Source organism: Schistocerca serialis, chromosome 10 (assembly GCF_023864345.2).
Source record: "Schistocerca serialis cubense isolate TAMUIC-IGC-003099 chromosome 10, iqSchSeri2.2, whole genome shotgun sequence".
In the NCBI taxonomy this organism is placed as follows: domain Eukaryota; kingdom Metazoa; phylum Arthropoda; class Insecta; order Orthoptera; family Acrididae; genus Schistocerca; species Schistocerca serialis.
The window spans coordinates 160,234,989-160,257,405 of record NC_064647.1 but is presented as its reverse complement, the minus strand read 5'-3'; the positions used below and the strand labels follow the sequence as shown (position 1 = coordinate 160,257,405).

General features: G+C 45.5%; 1 protein-coding gene across 1 annotated transcript in view; it reads right to left on the bottom strand.

Moving 5' to 3' along the window:
- LOC126425137 (C-type mannose receptor 2-like) overlaps positions 1-22,417 on the bottom strand; it is a 105,193-nt gene that overhangs the window by 63,659 nt on the left and 19,117 nt on the right. The window contains exon 2 of the mRNA XM_050088080.1: positions 3,646-3,808. Coding sequence (XP_049944037.1) covers positions 3,646-3,783 — 138 coding nt within the window. The 5' untranslated portion in view covers positions 3,784-3,808. The remainder of the gene's footprint in view (positions 1-3,645; positions 3,809-22,417) is intronic.

The window sequence follows — 22,417 nt, the reverse complement described above, 5'->3', positions numbered from 1 at the left end:
CTGCCAGCGCCACCGTGCAACGACGGCAGGTCAAATGCACCGCATGGTCATTCCCCGAGGTGATTTAAACCCTCAAACCGCCCACCAGAGCGTTGTTCCTCCAGGTATCAGTGTGGTGTCACCGCCAGACACCACACTTGCTAGGTGGTAGCTTTTAAATCGGCCGCGGTCCGGTAGTATACGTCGGACCCGCGTGTCGCCACTGTCAGTGATCGCAGACCGAGCGCCACCACACGGCAGGTCTAGAGAGACACCTAGCACTCGTCCCAGTTGTACAGCCGACTTTGCAAGGAACGGTTCACTGACAAATACGCTCTCATTTGCCGAGACGATAGTTAGCATAGCCTTCAGCTACATTTGCTACGACCTAGCAAGGCGCCATAGCTTTAATAATTAATAGTGTGAAGCATGTATCATCAAGAGCGATGTTCTACAAATGTGGATTAAAGTTAAGTATTCCAGAAGCTACGTACTTTTCTTTATAGCATTCATTACGTATCCTGTTTCAGACCTCACGCCAGCCTGCGTGAGTTTAAGCGCGTGCCTCTCGGCTTCCTCTCATTGTGTCTAGGCTGCCTTGTCTAGACACAACAATCAGCATTATCCTTAATTTATGAGCATGAGTGTAGAAGACGGGTAGCGACTTGCAGCGTCTTAGCTGCCAGCTTTGCGGAAGGGCAGCTCTCGCAGAGCAGCAGGCGCGCGGTAGGCGACAGCGGTGGAGGGTACACAGAGCGCTGCCGCGTCCTGGACGATACTAGGCACTTAGTAAACAACGCTACGCTGCAGTCGCCGCTCAGTCTCCTATTCGCCGATTTCCACCAATGGCCAGCAATAAAGGAAACTCCAATGGGAAACGCCTATGTCCGCCAGTGACAATACGCAGGTTGATACTGTACCACACAATCGGCTCGTTGTGAAATTGCGCGCTTATGGAATATCGTCTCAGTTTCCTGTCAGAATGGTCACAGTTCTTAATAATTGACGGAAAGTCATCGAGTAAAGCAGAAGTGATTTCAGGCGTTCCCCAAGGTAGTGTTATAGGCCCTTTGCTGTTCCTTATTATATAAACGATTTGTGAGACAATCTGAGCAGCCGTCTTTGGTTGTTTGCAGATGACGCTGTCGTTTATCGACTAATAAAGTCATCAGAAAGTCTAAACAAATTGCAAAACGATTCAGAAAAATATCTGAATGGTACGAAAAGTGGCAGTTGACCCTAAATAACGAAAACTGTGAGGCCATTCACATGAATGCTAAAAGGAAATCGTTAAACTTCGGTTACATGATAAATCAGTCTAATCTAAAAGCTGTAAATTCAACTAAATACCTTGGTATTACAATTACAAACAACTTAAATTGGAAAGAACACATAGAAAATGTTATGGGGAATGCTGCGTTTTGTTGGCAGGACACTTGGAAAATGTAACAGATCTACTAAGGAGACTGCCTACACTACGCTTGTCCGTCCTCTTTTAGAATACACTGTGCGGTGTGGGATCCTTACCAGATAGGACTGACGGAGTACATCGAAAAAGTTCAAAGCAGGCCAGCACGTTTTGTATTATCGCGAAATATGGGAGAGAGTGTCACAGAAATGATACAGGATTTGGGCTGGGAAAGATTAAAAGAAAGGCGTTTTTCATTGCGACGGAATCTGATGTGTCGACAGAAGTGCCGACACAGTGTGATTTGAGGGGACTGCAATGCACGCTATAAACACACGAAGGATGGCGTGAGGTCTGAAACAGGATACGTAATGAATGCTATAAAGAAAAGTACGTAGCTTTTGGAATACTTAACTTTAATCCATCCTTGTTGTATACAACGTTCTTGATGAGACATGCTTTATACGATAAGTATCAATTGCTATGTAAGGCTAATGGCGCCTTGCTAGGTCGTAGCCATGGACTTAGCTGAAGGCTATTCTAACTATCTGCTCGGCAAAGGAACGAGGCTTCGTCAGTGTAGTCGCTAGCAAAGTCGTCCGTACAACTGGGGCGAGTGCTAGTCCGTATCTCGAGACCTGCCTTGTGGTGGTGCTCGGTCTGCGATCCCTGACAGTGGCGACACGCGGGTCCGACATGTACTAATGGACCGCGGCCGATTTAAAGCTACCACTTAGCAAGTGTGGTGTCTGGCGGTGACACCACAGAATCTTCTCACGAAATTCCAATCACCAACTTTCTCCTCCGAATGCGAATATATTTTGTTCACACCGACCTACATAGGGAGGAACGATCACGATAAAATAAGGGAAATCAGAGCTCGTACGGAAAGATATAGGTGTTCATTCTTTCCGCGCGCTATACGAGTTTGGAATAATAGAGAATTGTGAAGGTGGTTCGATGAACCTCCTGCCAGGCATTTAAATGTGATTTGCAGAGTATCCATGTAGATGTAGATCTAGATGCAATGCAAAGACCAATAGAAGAACACCTAATACCCCTCCTCCTCACCCTCACGTCCAATGACAGCACTCCTCCATAGTATATAAGTAACCAAACTAGTGTTCATTCAGTAGTCAGCAATACATTCAGAGGAAGGCGTCTTCCAATAGTCGCCGAAGCGTTGGAATTTTATGGTTGACAATGCGACCTCAAACCCAGAAGAATTTTACTGACTATGACAATGGTACCAGAAGCTTACGCTTATATTCCCATAAGAGTTCGAGTTTGGCGTGCATTTGTACTGAATTCATTGTCTATTATCGCCTTAATTATGTATGTGGCGTCAGTTCTTTCAGACAGGAGACACAATTTTGGTCCTGCAGTTCCCATGAATCAACACACAAAGGAATTAAAGACGTTAGGTTCCATGGACATTGATTTTTATCAATGGGGCAAGTTTAAAATTTTGTGCCAGACTGGGATTCGAGCCCGTGTCTCCTGCTTACGAGGCAGAAGCGCTGATCACTACGTCATCCAGACACAGTGGTGAACACAACCGCACAGACTACCCTAGAATCAGGTCGATTAGGTACTGCGACTTTTTTTTTGACAGTACAATGGCTGATGATGGTGTCTGTATTGTGTGCCTGTGTATTGAACTGGGGACCTAGAAACGACGGAGAGGCTTCGTCCAGCCGTAGCCCTCAGTGTTTGGCAACCGCACAACAGGCCACAGCAGTCCACCCACCCCACCGCCGCCTCACACCGAACCCACGGTTATTGTGCGGTGTGCGGTTCGGCCCCCAGTGGACCCTCCGCTCCCCCCCCCCCCCCCCTCCAGGAACGTCTCATACCAGAAGAGTCTAACCCCAAGTGTTTGCGTGGTAGAGTAATCATGGTGTACACGTACGTGGAGACAGTGTTTGCGCAGCAATCGCCAACATAGTGTAACTAAGGTGGAATAAGGGGAACAAGCCCGCATTCGCCAAGGCAGACGGAAAACTGCCTTAAAAACCATCCACAGGCTGGCCGGCACACCGGACCTCGACGCTAATCCGCCGGGCGGATTCGTGCCAGGGACCGGCACGCCTTCCCTCTCGGGAAGCAGCGCGTTAGACCGCGCGGCTAGGTACTTGGTACTTGGTACCAAAATGCAATAGCCAGTAGGTAAAATAAAAATTACTACTGTAGGCTAAGGAAAATATTTTTTTTCTGATTGTGTTGGCCACGTTATGTTGTGAATGTGTGTGTAGTACCTGGTCTTTGGTGCAGTGGATGGCGTACGTCCAGTCCTGGCGGTGCTTTACGTGGCAGCCGCAGAATAGGTCCACCGTGGCCAGAGCGCCCGACGCTCCCGCCGCCGCCAGCACTGCGCACACCGCCAACAGCTGCATCTCACTGCCCAACTCCTCCTGCCTCCTGCTGCAACAGCGCCACACTTCTTTCTTATTTCTCTCTTTACCTACATTACTAAATGGATAAAACGTGGCACGGAGCACAGTACCTCTTGCAGGTTACCTATCTAACTGCTCCCAGGTGCAACAAAAATTTGATTTTCATTATTACATACGAGGGCTGTTCAAAAAGTAAGGTGGATTTTTACATTGCGCGGGAAACGTCATTCCATTAGCGACCTTTCTTTTTTGTTATGTTGGGACACATGTCCCGAACATATGTTCACAGTTTCTAGTGTATAGCATACTTTGTTTTTGACGGATAAAAAGGACAGACTATTTTAGTGTGCTCGGCGATTTTCGATTATTATAAAAAAATGGAGCATGGAACTTGCGTCAGATTTTGTGTGAAAAATCGAATCAAGTGCTCTAAAACACTTGAAATGTTGACAGTGGCATACGTTGAGTCTGCTCCAAATAAAAAAAAAAATTTACAAGCTCTTCCAAGATGGCCGAGAAGATACCAATGACGACAATGACGAACCTCACTCTGCACGCCCCAGCACATCAACAACAGATGATAACGTCGAAGCTGTGAAGAAAATTGTTTTGGAAAATCGTCGAATTACAATAAGAAAAGTTGCTGAGGATGTTGGCATATCGGTCGGCTCGTGTCAAGCAATTTTTTCTGGTGTTTTGGGCATGAGACATGTGTCAGCGATGTTTGTTCCAAAACTTCTTGATTTTGATCAGAAGAACCGTGCAAGAGCATCGCTCAGGAGCTCTAGAATGACGTCAAAGATGATCGTGATTTGCTCAAAAGAGTCATAACTGGTGACGAAACATGGATATATGGTTTTGACGTCGAAACCAAAGCCCATCGTCGCAGTGGAAGCATCCCGGAGAGCCAAGACCGAGAAAAGCGCGCCAAGTTCGATCAAATGTCAAAGTTTTGCTAACTTTTTTCTTCAATCACCGTGGCGAAGTGCATCATGAAGTTTTCATAATTGGCAACCGATGCTAAACAATCGCAATAAAGTCATCGGATGTTCAATTGACTCTTTTATTAGAACATACCAGGGATGTTCAAAAAGTAACGCGACTTTTCAAATTGCACGGGCAACGTAATTCGATTATTGATCTCTCTAAAAGAGTCAATTGAACATTCATGACTTTATTGCGATTGTACAGCATTCGTTGCTAATTATTAACATAAAAGTGATCGCAGGCCTCAGACGGGATTTTATGTCCTGTACATCATTCGTGAATTTTTGCCTCGAGGTCGTACGGTGAATAAGGAGTATTACCTTGACGTTATCAGCAATTTGTGAGAAACAATACTCAAAAAAAAGTCCGGGATTGTGGGAAAACCATTCATGGCTTTTGCATCACGACAATGCACTTGCTCTTTCATCGTTGCCTGTGTGAGATTTTTTGGTCAAAAACAACACTACAGTCATGCCTCAGCCACCGTATTCATCAGATCTGGCTCCCTGCGACTTCTTCGTGTTCCCAAAACTGAAGAGATCTATGAAAGGACGAAGATTTTCAGCGATCGAGGAAATAAAAACTGCATCACTGGAAGTACTCAATGCTGTACCGAAAAGTGCTTCTGAGAAATGCCTCGTGGATTGGAAGAAACGGTGGCACAAGTGTATTGTATTTGAGGGGATGACTCTGAAGGGGACAACGTGAATGTTGTTGTTGTCTTCAGTCCTGAGACAGGTTTGATGCAGCACTCCATGCTACTCTATCCTGTGCAAGCTTCTTCATCTCCCAGTACTTACTGCAACCTACATCCTTCTGAATCTGCTTAGTGTATCATCTCTTAGTCTCCCTCTACGATTTTTACCCTCCACGCTGCCCTCCAATGTTAAATTTGTGATCCCTTGATTCCTCAGAACATGTCCTACCAACCGGTTCCTTCTTCTTGTCAAGTTGTGCCACAAACTCCTCTTCTCCCCAATTCTATTCAATACCTCCTCATTAGTTATGTGATCTACCCATCTAATCTTCAGCATTCTTCTGTAGCACCACATTTCGAAAGCTTCTATTCTCTTCTTGTCCAAATTATTTATCGTCCATGTTTCACTTCCATACACTCCATATAAATACTTTCAGAAACGACTTCCTGACAAATCTATACTCGATGTTAACAAATTTCACTTCTTCAGAAACGCTTTCCTTGCCATTGCCAGTCTACATTTTATATCCTCTCTACTTCGACCATCATCAGTTATTTTGCTCCCCAAATAGCAAAACTCCTTTACTACTTTAAGTGTCTCATTTCCTAATCTAATTCCCTTACCATCACCCGACTTAATTCGACTACATTCCATTATCCTCGTTTTGCTTTTGTTGATGTTCATCTTATATCCTCCTTTCAAGACACTGTCCATTCCATTCAACAGCTCTTCCAAGTCCTTTGCTGTCTCTGACAGAATTACAATGTCATCGGTGAACCTCAACGTTTTTATTTCTTCTCGTGGACTTTAATACCTACTCCGAATCTTTCTTTTGTTTCCTTTACTGCTTGCTCAATATACAGATTGAATAACATCCCTTCCCAACCGCTGCTTCCCTTTCATGCCCCTCGACTCTTATAACTGCCATCTGGTTTCTGTACAAATTGTAAATAGCCTTTCGCTCCCTGTATTTTACTCCTGCCACCTTTAGAATTTGAAAGAGAGTATTCCAGTCAAAATTGTCAAAAGGTTTCTCTAAGTCTACAAATGCTAGAAATGTAGGTTTGCCTTTCCTTAATCTATTTTCTAAGATAAGTCGTAGGGCCAGTGTTGCCTCACGTGTTCCAACATTTCTGCGGAATCCAAACTGATCTTCGCCGAGGTCGGCTTCTACCAGTTTTTCCATTCGTCTGTAAAGAATTCGCGTTAGTATTTTGCAGCTGTGAACTATTAAACTGATAGTTCGGTAATTTTCACATCTGTCAACACCTGCTTTCTTTGGGATTGTAATTATTATATTCTTCTTGAAGTCTGAGGGTATTTCGCCTGTCTCATACATCTTGCTCACCAGATGGTAGAGTTTTGTCAGGACTGGCTCTCTCAAGGCCGTCAGTAGCTCTAACGGAATGTTGTCTACTCCCGGGGCCTTGTTTCGACTTAGGTCATTCAGTGCTCTGTCAAACTCTTCACGCAGTATCGTATCTCCCATTTCATCTTCATCTACATTCTCTTCCATTTCCATAATATTGTCCTTAAGTACGTCGCCCTTTATAGACCCTCTATATACTCCTTCCACCTTTCTGCTTTCCCTTCTTTGCTTAGAACTGGGTTTCCATCTGAGCTGTTGATATTCATACAAGTGGCTCTCTTTTCTCCAAAGGTCTCTTTAATTTTCCTGTAGGCAGTATCTATCTTACCCCTAGTGAGATAAGCCTCTACATCCTTACATTTGTCCTCTAGCCATTCCTGCTTAGGCATTTTGCACTTCCTGTCGATCTCATTTTTGAGACGTTTGTATTCCTTTTTGCATGCTTCATTTACTGCGTTTTTGTATTTTCTCCTTTCATCAATTAAATTCAATATTTCTTCTGTTACCCAAAGATTTCTACTAGCCCTCGTCTTTTTACCTACTTCATTCTCTGCTGCCTTCACTACTTCATTCCTCAGAGCTACCCATTCTTCTTCTGCTGTATTTCTTTCCCCCATTCCTGTCAACTGTTTCCTTATGCTCTCCCTGAAACTCTGTACAACATCTGGTTCTTTCAGTTTATCCAGGTCCCATCTCCTTAAATTCCCACCTTTTTTTGCAGTTTCTTCAGTTTTAATCTATTGATGAATAAATAAATATTTTTTCGTAAATACATAAAGTCACCTTACTTTTTGAACATGCCTCGTATACTCTAAGACAAAAAATGAAGAAGCGACGCACCATTGTGGAATTATCCGAATGGGACGGAAATCACCAGATGTCATGTCCAAGTACAGACAAACAAATTATTACAATTTCAGAAGAAATTGAAAGGTGTCGTGTCCTGACGTAGGTGGGAGAGGTAGAGAAGGGTTTACTGGTCATTCTGCGCTCCCGAGCGGTACAAAGCAGAAGGCAGACGGACAATTCACAGTGAAGACGTTTGATTGTTTTCTTCTATCTGAGTCATCACTGGTACAGGCATTTACAAGAAATGCAGGTGGTGAGAATTGATAAGGAACTCGCTGTGGAGCTCTTGGACAAACAGGATTTTGAAATAGTTGTTTATTTTAGACAGGACTAACTAATACACTGGAGGCTAGTTCTAGGGTGAGAAAAAGCATGGATAACACTGTTACAACAGAAGCCAGTGCAGGAGTACCCGCAGTGGATGCTAACCACAGTAACACACACTACCAGCATCTTAAGGCAACAACTTAGTTGCAAAACAAAACATACTGAATGTGACACTGTTCACTGAGGCACTGCAACTGAGAGAGCAGACTTACGCGGAGGTGGACCGAGGCTGGAGCCGACTAACGCGGATTCGAGGCCCAGATCGTCTGACTGAGAACCTCACCAAAATGCGCAATCTAGGGGTTTTACAGAGTCGCGTGGGGGCACTGTTTTTCCCACAAAGCCACCCAGCCAATCCCGCAGGTCTCTTGCAGGCGCCTGCCTGCCAATCACGGTTTAGTTAGGTCCCCTCTACTGCTCCTAAGGCGGAGATGTTATGCAGTTGCACTAACTAAGTTCGTATTTGGTATCAACATTGTTCAGCTGAAAGATAGACGTAACTGCTCTGCCAAATAAGGGTTGCAACACTATTGTTATACGTCGTTTAGCCCTGGCCCTTGGGCTCCCCGGAGTAGGGACTGCTAGGTCGACAGTTTTTTGGCGTTTTCACTCTCTTTGTAGCCCTTGTGAGCCAACTGACGTTGCTGTTCTCAGGGCTGGTGTCAAGTTGGCTTTATACGGTAGTATATGCCTGTTGGTTACAAAGTTCTACAAGCAACCTACCACAGCGTCTAGACGACATATGAAGTTAGATGTTAATTATTTGAAGAGTAACTAGCGCCCTGGGACCGCGTCTGGGGGGCGTCTACATTTTCGCAAGACTCCCCCCTTACGGGTTACTTCATGTAACAATATCTCTCCTAGTTTCGCCTACCCTCAGCATCGTCTCTGCTTTCGCGCCTTGGAGCGCCTGTCCTCCTCTCTCACAGCTTCAAGGTAACACTACAGTAGCAAGGAATAATCACTATACTCTTTCTTTCTTTCTTTTGCTACTGCCTTTATCCCGCATTGTGCGCAGGGTCGGGAGGGTTAAGTACGGAGCTGGAATGGTTAATTTTAAGGGGTGGCCGGATGCCCTTCCTGCCGCCACCCTATACCCCCCGGGACGGAATTAGTGTACCCCAGCTGTTCGCGTCTAGTGTAAATCGTGAAATTGTGTGAATGTGTTGCACATGTCTGCGAGTCGTGTAACTGAGGCGGGACGTGGGGACCAGCCCGGTATTCACCTAGTAGGATGTGGAAAACAGCCTAAAAACCACATCCAGGCTGGCCGGTACACTGGCCGTCGTCGTTAATCCGCCGGGTGGATTCGATCCGGGGCCGGCGCGCCTACCCGAGTCCAGGAAGCAGCGTGTCAGTGCTCTCGGCTACCTGGTGGGTGAATAATCAATATATTACAATGGTTTACTCATGAATTGAGCAAGTCAGTGACGCATTGGTCCACAAAATGGCTCTAAACACTGCAGGACTTAATATCTGACGTCATCAGTCCCCTAGACTGAGAACATCTTAAAGCTAACTAATCTAAGCACATCACAGACATCCATGCCTGAGGCTGGAAAAGTTACTGTACGTTGTTTTTCGATTCCGAAGGACTCTTGCTTGTGGACATCATGCCAAGTGGAACCACCATAAACTCTCATGAATATGTGATGACACTGAAGAAACTTCAAGCTCAACTGTGTCGTGTTCGACCACATCGGCAAAAGCAGGATGTTTTGCTGTTGCAAGACAATGCACGGCCATATGTCGGTCAAAAAATCATGGAAGCGATCACAAAACTCGGATGAACAACACTGAAACACCCGCCTTACAGTCCTGACCTGGCTCCATGTGACTATCATCTCTTTGGGAAACTGAAAGACTCTCTTCGTGGAACAAGGTTTGAAGATGATGACTCCCTTGTGCACGCTGCAAGCAGTGGCTCCAACAGGTTGGTCCAGAATTTTACTGTGCGTGTATACAGGCGCTGCTTCCAAGATGGCGTAAGGCAGTTGAGAGGGATGGAGATTATGTGGAGCGAAGAAAATACTGTTCCTAAATGATGTCTCTATGCACTGTAAAACTTTCAAACATGTGGAATAAAAGATGGATTTAAAAAAAATAGTGAGCATTTCTTGACCCTCGTATGAAATGAAATGACACCCCAGGCTAGCTCATGGTTGTCGGGACGTATGCCGGGCGACAGGTTGGTATCACGTCTCTGTCCGGGGCATCTACAGACACGTCTCTGTTGATCATTGGGGCTGAATTCAAAGTGGGGCTCATGACTGAAGACAAGTCTACGCCAGTCAATGGGATTCCAGCTCCAAGACGAGTCTGGAGACGCCCCTACCTTGACCATCAAAGTGCCAGATCTCTCCTCAATTAAGAACGTCAGGAGCATTATGAGCAGGGCCCTCCAACAAGCCTGGGATCTTGACTACGTAACGCGCCAATTGGACAAAATTTGACACGACATTCCTCAGCAGGACATCCCGCCACACGGCCTGACAACCAGGTGTGATGGTCTGGAGTTCCATTTCTTTTTCTTCCCCTTGGAGTGTGTGCTTATTGAGCGAATTTAACAATTTAGAATGCTGTCATAATCTTCTCATCGTAAGGTTTAATCTTAGACTAAAGGCTTAACACAGTAACACGGGTATTAAAGTCATAGTGTATTGGTGTGTCTTGAGGAGCGCGACTCAGGGTGTGCAGATTACCCTGACTATATTCATCCAGTATTTGAGAATGAGACTGCTTAACAACTTGCCACAAACTTTGCAACTAATGTACAGGATAGCAGCCAACAGTTGCAGAATAAAGATTTTTTGAAATCCTTGACCACAGATTCGGTATTCTAAGTATCCCTTTATCAGAAACAAAAATACACCTGAACACGAAGACACCTTCATTAGCAATAAACTTAGCAACTGAGATAGAAGAAGAAACATTTTTTCCCCTTTATTGTCATTTCCATTCCCCATCAAGGGCGGATTGGCAGCAGCATAAGCGCTGCTCTTCAGACAAGAGACATAAACAGACTGGAAGACATTTAAAAACAATATACAGGAGATAACATGGTGGAATATAGAAACAAAAAAGGCGGAACAGAAGCAAATAAGACATACAAAGAGGTGACTGTAAATCGGAGAGAAAAGTCTAAAAAAGTATGTTACACAAAAAAATCACACACTACATTAAAAGGCACCAGGCAAAGTACAGTTGGAGCATAAAAGTCCGTGTAACGAGTAAAACAGCCACATGACGGACGGCGTAGCAAGAAACTAGCATGGACAATAAACAGGTCGAGCAAACAATTAAAACCCACATCACTAGATGACACTGTAGAATGGTACCGAAACAAAACACTAACGTAGCACACTGATACCGTATTAAAATCTGGGAGGATCTGCATGGGAGGGGGGGACGAGGGGAATGGGAAGGAGAGAAGAGAGAAGAGAGAGGAGAGGAGGGGAGGGGTGGGGAAAAGGGGGAGAGGGTGGATGGAGAGAAAGGGGGGAGAGAGGGGGAGTGGGGGGAGAGGGAGGGGGAGAGAGGGGGAGAGAGAGGGGAGAGGGGAGAGAGGGAGAGGGGGGAGAGAGGGGGAGAGAGGGCCCCTACCCCTCTCTCCCCCTCACTCTCCCGAGGGAGAGGGGGAGAGAGAGGGGGCAGAGGGAGGGAGGGGGAGAGAGAGGGATGGGGAGAGGGAGGGGGGTGAGAGGGAGGGAGGGGTGAGAGGGAGGGGGGATGAGAGGGGGAGGGGGAGAGGAAGGGAGGGAGGGAGGAGGAGAGAGGGAGGGAGGAGGAGAGAGGGAGGGAGGGAGGGGGGAGAGCGGGAGCGGGAGGGGGAGAGGGAGAGAGAGGGGGAGAGGGGGAAAGAGGGAGGGAGAGAAGGAGGGAGGGAGGGGGAGAGGGAGGGGGAGGGAGGGAGGGAGGAGGGATGGAGGGAGGGGGAGAAGGCGAGAGGGGGAGGGGGAGAAAGGGTAAAGGGGAGAGGGGGAGAAGAGAAGAGGATGAGGTGGGGATCATGACGAAGGAGGGCTGGGACGGGACGGGACGGGAAAACAGTCGAGAAGGTGGTGCAGATACTCAGGGATGGAAGGAGGACGAGTAATTCTGGCATAGAGACTCGTGCCATGTGTGAACGAGCGTTGTCTTGTTGAAAATTGGCACCACAGGACTGTTGCATGTGAGGCAACACACGAGGAAGCCAGAGGTCTGTGACCTGCCTCAATGGGAGCAATCCAAAGATTCAATTTACCATGGAGAAAGAGGCAGGAGGAAGATTAAACTATCTTGATGTGCTAATTTTCAAGAAAGAAGATGGTACCTTAGGTTACACGATTTACCGAAAACCCTCGCACATAGACTGTTACCTCCACCGGGATTCGAACCACCACCTACAATAAAAGCGAGGCATGATAAAAACGTTTGTGGACAGACCAAGGAACATCTGCGAACCAGAGCTTTTTGACGTAGAATTAAAACGCCTCACCGGTGCATTTCTCAAGAATGGTTATTCGTCCGCTGAGGTAAAAAGAGCGTTAAAACCACCGCGAAGGGTCATAACGATGCAAGTTTTCCTGCCTTTCATTAAGGCCGTAAGTGGCCTCATAGGAAACATCGTGGTAATCTGCAAACCCACTCGAAAGATACAAGATCATCTAAAATTGGACGCTTGGCAACCGCTGGAAAAAATAGGAATTTATAGGTGTCTGTGTAGTTGTGGCGATGTGAACGTGGGTACTACAAAGAGAACGATCAAAAAACGAGTAGAAGAGCATAAGGGCAATTGTGGAAGAGGGGAGATTCACAGATGAGCTGTTGCGGAACATGCTTTGCACCCAGGAGACCACCACATTAAATTTGATAGGACTCGAGTACTGGCAGCCACAAGCGGATAGCGCGGAAAGCTATGCAGAGGGGCCATAGAGATTGTAAAACACCCCAGGAATTCCATTAGGAAAGAGGACGGCGTGAAACTGAACGACATCTGAAATCCTGTGCTGAAGATGTGTGTCAGTCGTCCACTATGGGTGAGAGCATTAGCGGACAAGGGCCAATTGCAATTTCAAAACATGTGACGTCACGCCAATGCGCGGACGCACGCTGCACTTAGTAGCGAGCCGCTGTGCGAATCGGACACACAAAGAAGCTACGATCCCCCTTGGAAATGTCCTCCGCAGATGGGGACGAAACGCTGGGTTTTAGTGTGAAATCCATTCCACCAGGTTTAATGTTGTTGTTGTTGTTGTCTTCAGTCCTGAGACAGGTTTGATGCAGCTCTCCATGCTACTCTATCCTGTGCAAGCTTCTTCATCTCCCAGTATCTACTGCAGCCGACATCATTCTGAATCTGCTTAGTGTATTCATCTCTTGGTCTCCCTCTATGATTTTTACCCTCCACGCTGCCCTCCAATACTAAATGTGTCATCCCTTGATGCCTCACAACATGTCCTACCAAACGGTTCCTTCTTCTTGTCAAGTTGTGCCACAAACTCCTCTTCTCCCCAATTCAGTTCAATACCTCCTCATTAGTTATGTGATCTACCCATCTAATCTTCAGCATTCTTCTGTAGCACCACATTTCGAAAGCTTCTATTCTCTTCTTGTCCAAATTATTTATCGTCCGTGTTTCACTTCCATACACTCCATACAAATACTTTCAGAAACGACTTCCTAACAAATCTATACTCGATGTTAACAAATTTCACTTCTTCAGAAACGCTTTCCTTGCCATTGCCAGTCTACATTTTATATCCTCTCTACTTCGACCATCATCAGTTATTTTGCTCCCCAAATAGCAAAACTCCTTTACTACTTTAAGTGTCTCATTTCCTAATCTAATTCCCTTACCATCACCCGACTTAATTCGACTACATTCCATTATCCTCGTTTTGCTTTTGTTGATGTTCATCTTATATCCTCCTTTCAAGACACTGTCCATTCCATTCAACAGCTCTTCCAAGTCCTTTGCTGTCTCTGACAGAATTACAATGTCATCGGTGAACCTCAACGTTTTTATTTCTTCTCGTGGACTTTAATACCTACTCCGAATCTTTCTTTTGTTTCCTTTACTGCTTGCTCAATATAGAGATTGAATAACATCCCTTCCCAACCGCTGCTTCCCTTTCATGCCCCTCGACTCTTATAACTGCTATCTGGTTTCTGTACAAATTGTAAATAACCTTTCGCTTCCTGTATTTTAGCCCTGCCACCTTTAGAATTTGAAAGAGAGTATTCCAGTCAACAATGTCAAAAGGTTTCTCTAAGTCTACCAATGCTAGAAATGTAGGTTTGCCTTTCCTTAATCTATTTTCTAAGATAAGTCGTACGGCCAGTATTGCCTCACGTGTTCCAATATTTCTGCGGAATCCAAACTGATCTTCGCCGTTGTCGGCTTCTACCAGTTTCTCCATTCGTCTGTAAAGAATTCGCGTTAGTATTTTGCAGCTGTGACTTATTAAACTGATAGTTCGGTAATTTTCACATCTGTCAACACCTGCTTTCTTTGGGATTGTAATTATTATATTCTTCATGAAGTCTGAGCGTATTTCGCCTGTCTCATACATCGTGCTCACCAGATGGTAGAGTTTTAAGTCCAGGCTTAATAGCCCAGAATATTTTACTAATTGTGACGTACTTTTGCGCCGTCAGAGTTCCCTCAGAGCCATGACCTGACGTGAAAGCCCACACGCCATGACGCCAGCAGTAAATTCCCTGTGCCTCTCCATAACGTTGGAAGAATGGTACCTCTGGCCAGGTCACCACTATATTCGCCGCCGATGATCATCCAGGCTAGTGCACAAACGCAATTCCACAATGCGACGCCATTGATCAGCAGGCCATGCTTCCCAGTCAGAGCATACTCCGGACGCAGCCGTCTGTGTTGTGATGTTGATGGAAGCCTACACATGGCACAGTAATTCTTTAATTCAGCTGCCACTGGTCTTCGCCCAATGATGCAAAATGACGCAGGATGTTGCAGGGAGCCCGTTAATTCTTCACAGATGGCAGGAGTTAAGACGCATCTTGCGCACAATTCGGCGATCCTGCCTTGTGCTGTTTTGACATCGTCGACCTGAACCTTGACGCTCGCGTTCTCTTTCTGTTGTGGACTGGCAGGACAGCCAATACACAGTGACGGGTAGCCGAAAGGCACGCGTTTAAGCTCACGCAGGCTGGCGTGAGGTCTGGAACAGGTAAGGAGTTGAGTCTAGTAAAATAAGTACGTAGCTTCTGGAATACTTTAATCCATAATTGGTGAACATCGGTCTGGCGGTACATGCATCACAAGGTAAATAGCAATTGATAATGGCGCCTGGCTAGGTCGTAGCAAATGACGTAGCTGAAGGCTATGCTATCGTCTCGGCTAATGAGAGCGTAATTTGTCAGTGAACCATCGCTAGCAAAGTCGGCTGTACAACTGGGTCGAGTGCTAGGAAGTCTCTCTACACCTGCCGTGTGGCGGCGCTCGGTCTGCAATCACTGACAGTGGCGACACGCGGGTCCGACGTATACTAACGGACCGCGGCCGATTTAAAGGCTACCACCTAGCAAGTGTGGTGTCTGGCAGTGACACCACACTTTTAGTCCAATGTAGGGCTACCATCAAATGTGAATGCCCCAAAAATCTCAGTACGGCAGGATTCGACCAGCCAGTCTACTGGAGACACATAACTCTGTCTGGTGCTGATAAATGTTGCAAAAGAGTAAGCGGGATCTCCGTATACTTCATAGTGATCATTCGCTGTTCCCGCCAACTTATACCTTCTGATCATCAATAAAACCAAAATACTGCAGGGACGAATTCCTGATTCAAAATGGAGCAGAAAAGGTCTCATGAAAATGCGTCCAGAAATGCATCGTTGCCACGGTAGCTGTCGCTGATGAGAGGTGGTCGAGAGGCAGCATGGTTTTACGAAAATGAGTTCCCTCACACACATCAAGTAAATAACACAACATTTCGAGCCTTTTTTGGGCGTTTGTGTGATCATGGGTCATTTCAGACAGACGAACGTGCAGGGAGGCTGGCAGACTGTGCGTACACCAGTCTTGGAGGACATTGAGACGAACCCTAGTACAAGCAGGCAAGTGGCACGCCAACATGGCGTGTGTGACAATCACGACCATCCCTAGCACCTGCAATGAGTGCAAGGATTAACAGCAGCGGATTTCCCTCTACGGGAAGGTTTCTGTCGATGGTTTTTTGCGCCAGGCCATTACAATTTTTGGATTTTTTGTTATGTCGTCTTTACTGACGAAGCAACTTTTACCAGAAGTGGCATCATCAGTTTGCGCGTCCGCAGCTCGTGGCCTAGGGGCTAGTGTTGCTGCCTCTGGATCACGGGGTCCTGGGTTCGATTCCCGGCAGGACTGGGGATTTTCTCTGCCTAGGGACTGGGTGTTTGTGTTGTCCTCAACATTTCATCATCATCATTTGTGAGAGTGACTAAATTGGACTGTGAAAAGAAAATGGACTGTGTAGAAATTGAGACTTTGTACGGGCGCTAATGACTGTGCAGTTGAGTGCCCCACGAACAAACTATCATCAGCCTGCATAATCGTCATCACACAATCCTCGAGGAATGCTTGAGGTGCCTCATCAGTATCTGTTCAGCATCATTGTGTGGGCAGGTATTCTTGGAGACCACATACTTGAGTCGGTTATTATTTCACAATGCCTCGGCAGAGGAAGATACCTGCACTTGCTCCTCTACCTGGGTTGCGTGCCTTTAGTAACACGACAGGTTATGTGCTTTCTACATGACAGAGCACCACCCCACGTTCACATTACAGTTCGTCGACACCTCAACAACATCTTCCCTGGACGCTGGACAGGATGCGGAGGCTCTGTAACATGGCCTGCTGGATCACCGGACGTAGCCCCCTGAAGTTTTACATCTAGGAAGCGTTGTGTATGCTGAACCGTTTCCTCATTTGCCAATCCTTCAACAGTGTGTTCACAACGCCTGTATAGCTATTTGAAGAGATCGCAGAAGGTTGAGACAGTTCATGATGTGAGATATGAATGCGTGCATTGCAGCTCTGTACTGTATTCCAGGACGATATGCTGCCGTTGCACGCACACTGTCCATTTCCGGACTCATGTTCATAGGACCTTTTTTCATCCAGTCAGGAATGCGTCCCTGCAGTTTGTCGGTTTTATTGATGTTGACTCTGTATACCCTATGAGGCCTGGTGACAACACGATCAAAACTTATGCACTCAGGTGGGCGTTCTCCATGTCACGAAGAACAGCAACTCTGATCAGTTACATAGCCGCCGATGCGGTGTGTGTACGTGGACGAAGCTAGCTAGATCATGTTTAATGGGACCCTGACTTTTTCTCAAACAGTGTATGCCTCTAGATTAGGCATTGATTGCTTCAAACCTTGGTTCTGCGTATTCACCGACAGGTGTTGGTTAACTAGACTGTACAAATTAACTGAGCATGTAATACATCTTTAAAGTTTTTCATTGCTGGTGACGACATACGCACATCGCTTACTCGTATAGTAGCCCCGGGTTACCAAACAGTTGCGCACATCGCTTATAATAGAACCGGCTTACCAAACAGTGACTTGCATGGTGATGTCGACATTATCTTTAACCGATACTGCGTACGACTACGGTATATTGTTGTTCGCTTAGAGAAGGAGGAGAAGAATGGTATGTAATGTCCCATCGACAACGACATCCTTAGAGACGGAGTACGAGGTCGGATGAGGGAAGGATGGGGAAGGAAATCGGCCGTGCCTTTTCAAAGGAAGCATCCCGGCATCTGCCTAAAGTGATTTAGGGAAATCACGGAAAATCTAAATCGGGATGGCTGGGCGCTGGTTTGAACTGTTGTTACTCCCATACGCGAAGTAAGTACACAGCGTCTTCGAAAATTCCCGTTACACACTTCTAGGACTCGTAGAGGGCAATGGATATATACAATTTTGAATACGAACCCACGTCCGAAACGTGCCGTTTCCTTTGTACGTCTGTTTCAGTTCAGATGTGCAATGCATCCACCTCTGCTCAGGGAAAGATAAAGATCTCAGAGTTGCTTGTCCTGGTATGCAGTATGGTAGACATGGTGACGTGTACTTCTTCTGAATGTGTTCAGGAAATGTGGTTTCATCATTATGGTGCACCACCTCATTCTCACATGTGCTTCGGAGACATATCCCGGACGGTAAGGTGAAAGATGGAGAGGCAGAGGTGGTACAACCGCGTGGTCGCCCCGTTTGATTTCTGTGGGCTACTTCTCGTGGGGTCGTACGCGAAGTTTAATTTAGAGATAGAGGAAGATCTGGTGGTACGAGTTCTGGTCGCTGCACTAGAAACTGAAGAGACACTACTTATGGGGATATGGACATGTCAGAAAGAACAGACACCATTGATGACCTCCAGCGGTCTAGAACGAGATTAGAATTACATTAAAACCTTCAGCTGCTAACGGGCGTTGATATATATCAACGGGGAGAGGTGAAAATATATGCCCCGAGCGGGACTCGGACCCGGGCTCTCCTTACATGGCAGACGCTCTATTCATCTGAGCCACCGAGGGCACCGAGGACAATGCGCCTGCAGGGACTATCTCGCGCACGCTTGTCCCCGTTGATATATATCAACTCCCGTTAGCAGCTGAAGGTATTAATATAATTCTAATTTCTTCCTAGACGGCTGCATGTCATCACCATATAAGTATATAGTTCTGGCAACACCGGCCATGACCATCTTCCTCTGTGCGGATGCACACATATTCCCCGAACTCTTACGGGTCTAGGTAAGAATGTCTTCCACGAGTAATGAGTGTGTTGGGGTGGGACACTACGAATGTAGTCTGTGGACATACAAAGTGAGAATGTGGATCTCGCGGGAGGCGTGCGCGAGATAGTCCCTGCAGTGGCGCTGTTCTCTGTGCCGTCGGTGGCTCAGATGGATAGAGCGTCTGCCATGTAAGCAGGAGATCCCAGGTTCGAGTCCCGGTCGGCGCACACATTTTCACCTCTCCCCGTTGATATATATCAACGCCCGTTAGCAACTGAAGGTATTAATATAATTCTAATCTCGAAGAGACACTAGGTTGGATGGAGAGTGTGTACCACAACATTCTTCGCAGGTACAACGTCTGTAACAAAGTGTAGTGGTCGCCAGATCGAGCCGCTTTTGTAATGCGTCAGTACTGTTCTGTACGTGCAGTACGCTGGGTTCTTTTTTGTAAACACGTAACGTTTAAGTGGTAACACAAACAAATGTGCTTAAGTGATAAATGGATGTTTTGTTGGGTTTCCCTTCGAAATGTTACATAATAATTGTACTGCGTAGAACGGAAACGATACTTTTCTGGACATAAGCTGCTATTCAAGTTTTTACTGACAGCGGGCTGTAGATAATTTCATGGGCATTTCTCTAGTATTTGGACATCATGCACGCGTAAGAACGTTTGTACAGTTTCAAATTATAAGCGCGCAGTGTCATCAAATATGCTGTGTCGCCCGGAGGCTTGCTTGGACCATGTCAGTTCTGCATGATGCGCGGGAGATGATGCGCACTGTTAATCGTGAGATGAGGAGAAACAGTTGTCGGCAGTGGTGTGTCGTGAGTACGCCATAGGCCTAGGGGTATCGTTGCAGTTATATTCTGAGGAAGTGGAATATGTTGATTTGCTGATTAATCATTTAATATGGGGAAAGAGACTGAAGGATTTTGAGAAGAATATTTTGTAATGACTATTTTGGTGAGACAACATAGCACCGGAGCTCTTAAAAGCCGATATTGAAAGTACTGTTAAAATGCTCCATCCTTTGCTGATGCATATTTGGCTTGAAGAGAAATCTCCAAAGGAGTGGAAAAATGGTTTGGTGGTAAGGCTCCCAAAAAAGGGAAATTTGTCAGACTGTAGCAACTGGCGTGGTATTACATTGTTGTCAGTGCCCAGTAAGGTCCACACCAGGATTATTTTAAACAGAATTAAAGAATTCCTTGAAAAGCGACTGCGTAAAGAACAGGCCGGTTTTAGGGCACAACGCAGTTGTGTTGATCTTATTAACACTCTTAGGATCATTTTAGAGCGAAGCAAAGAATTCCTAGCAACCATGTACCTGGCATTCATTGATTCTCAAGAGGCCTTCGATTCCGTGAAACATAAAGTGCTCTGGCAGGTGTTACGAGAGTATGGCATACCACAGAAGATCTTAAACATCATAAAAGATCTGTATGATGACTACAAATGCTGCGTACTCCACAAGGGAAATATGACAGAGCCCATAAAAGTAACAACTGGAGTCCGGCAGGGTTGCATTTTGTCACCAACACTTTTTCTCCTCGTTCTAGACTCTGTTGTGAGAAGAGTCACAGCAGGCAGGAGACGAGGAATCCAGTGGGGATCCATGAATGTTTGGAGGAATGTGATTTTGCAGACACATAGTTTTATTAGCTCAAACGCTGGCTGATATGCAAGCTAAATTAAACTTGCTGAAAGAAGGAGCAGAGACTGCTGGCCTCAAGATAAATATAGGCAAAACAAAGGAAATGAGAGTGAATTCAGGGAACATGGAGGTGCCACTGTTAACAGGTGAGCAGCGGGTGGAGACTGTCAACTCATTCCTGTATCTGGGTAGTATAGTGACGGAAGATGATGGAGCATTAAAAAGGCAAATGCTGCCTTCATACAATTGTATCCAATATGGAAAACTAGAAATATCACGTACAAAACAAAAGTCCGTATTTTTAATACAAATGTGTAGGCTGTCCTTCTGTACGCCAGTGAGAGCTGTAAAATGGATAAAAAGATAACATCCCAGTTACAAACCTTCATAAATAGATGTCTTCGACGCATCATGAATATCTGGTGGCTAGAAATAATATGTAATGAGGAGCTCTGGCGAATAACAAACCAGATACGTATAGAAGACCAGATACGAGAGAGAAAGTGGGGCTGGTTGGGGCACATCTTGAGAATACCAGATGGAGCCATCGAGAAAAAAGCATTGGAATGGAAACCCCAGGGAACAAGGAAGGCCGGCTAAGGGTGGCCGAGCGGTTCTAGGCGCTACAGTCTGGAACCGCGCGACTGCTACGGTCGCAGGTTCGAATCCTGCCTCGGGCATGGATGTGTGTGATGTCCTTAGGTTAGTTGGGTTTAAGTAGTTCTAAGTTCTAGGGGACTGATGACCTCAGAAGTTAAGTCCCATAGTGCTCAGAGCCATTTTTGAACAAGGAAGAGACGAAGACCAAGGGGCACATTTAAGAGGACAATGGAAGGGGAAGCAAAAAGAGTTGGCAAGACCTGGGCAGAATTGAGGCAAATGGCCAAAGACAGAGATGGATGGCGAGCTCTCCTGGATGCCCTATGCCCCCACAGGGGCTAAAGGAATTAAGTCAATTTGGTGAGTGAAAAAGAGGATTTAATTGAAGGTAACTGATCTCAGATTTTGTTCTTTATTGTGGCAGCTTGTAGTTAGGCATTCTTGGTTCAGACATCGAGAGACTTGAGTACAGGAAAAGATAAATTGCCACGCATAATTTTCAATTTGAATTTGAGGGCATGAATGGCTGTTGAGCACTTAATGTCATTTTCACGAGTTGCGTTTTTGAAAAGATCTCATTTGATGTTAAAGACTACTTACATTTGTCCACTCAAAAATTTTATTCCTTTGTAAAGCAAAGAAAGAGATAATTTTTCAATATAGAACTTCTCTCATCAGAATACTAATTACATTTGATGTTATAATTTATCCAAAGTCACTGGCCGCATCCAAATCCATACCAAAATATGTGTTACTTTTACTTATTCAGATTTTTTGTGAACCAAGTATGCTTTACCTTTTTTTTATTTTACGAGAGTGCATTGCACCAGGAGCATCTCATGGTCAGTAGTTAGTTGTAGCTCATCAAATGCGACGCGCTTTCACGACAAGAGCAGCGTCACGACGTTTCCATTGTGCAAGAGGTAAGCCAAAATTAAATAACAAGAAAAGGGAACATTGAGGTTTTCCAGGGCCAATTTAACCGTTTAAGAGTTTAATAGGTCATAGTGTTGAATTCACACAGTATTCTTGCCATTACAAATATTTAAACAGACCGGTAACCAGACAGGTACTTTCAAGTTACTTTCTCGCAGTCAGCTTTTGCAACACATGCTCGCAGTCGACTTCTTACGATTAAAGTTTACGAATTCCTATGTTGGAAGTTTACGTAAGCTCACAGATGGCTTACATTGTTAGCAAGAAAATTTTTTAATGGATCACATGAACGGTGTTATTTATATTAAGATAACATTTCCGGACACGGGTTCCTATTCAAAATATGTGCTCACTTCCCTCTACACGTCCTAAAAGTTTGTGACGGGAATTTCGGAACAGCCTGTATAGCTTCTCTCAACAACACAGGAAAATTGTAGTTAATACTTTTTTCAAGGCACTGT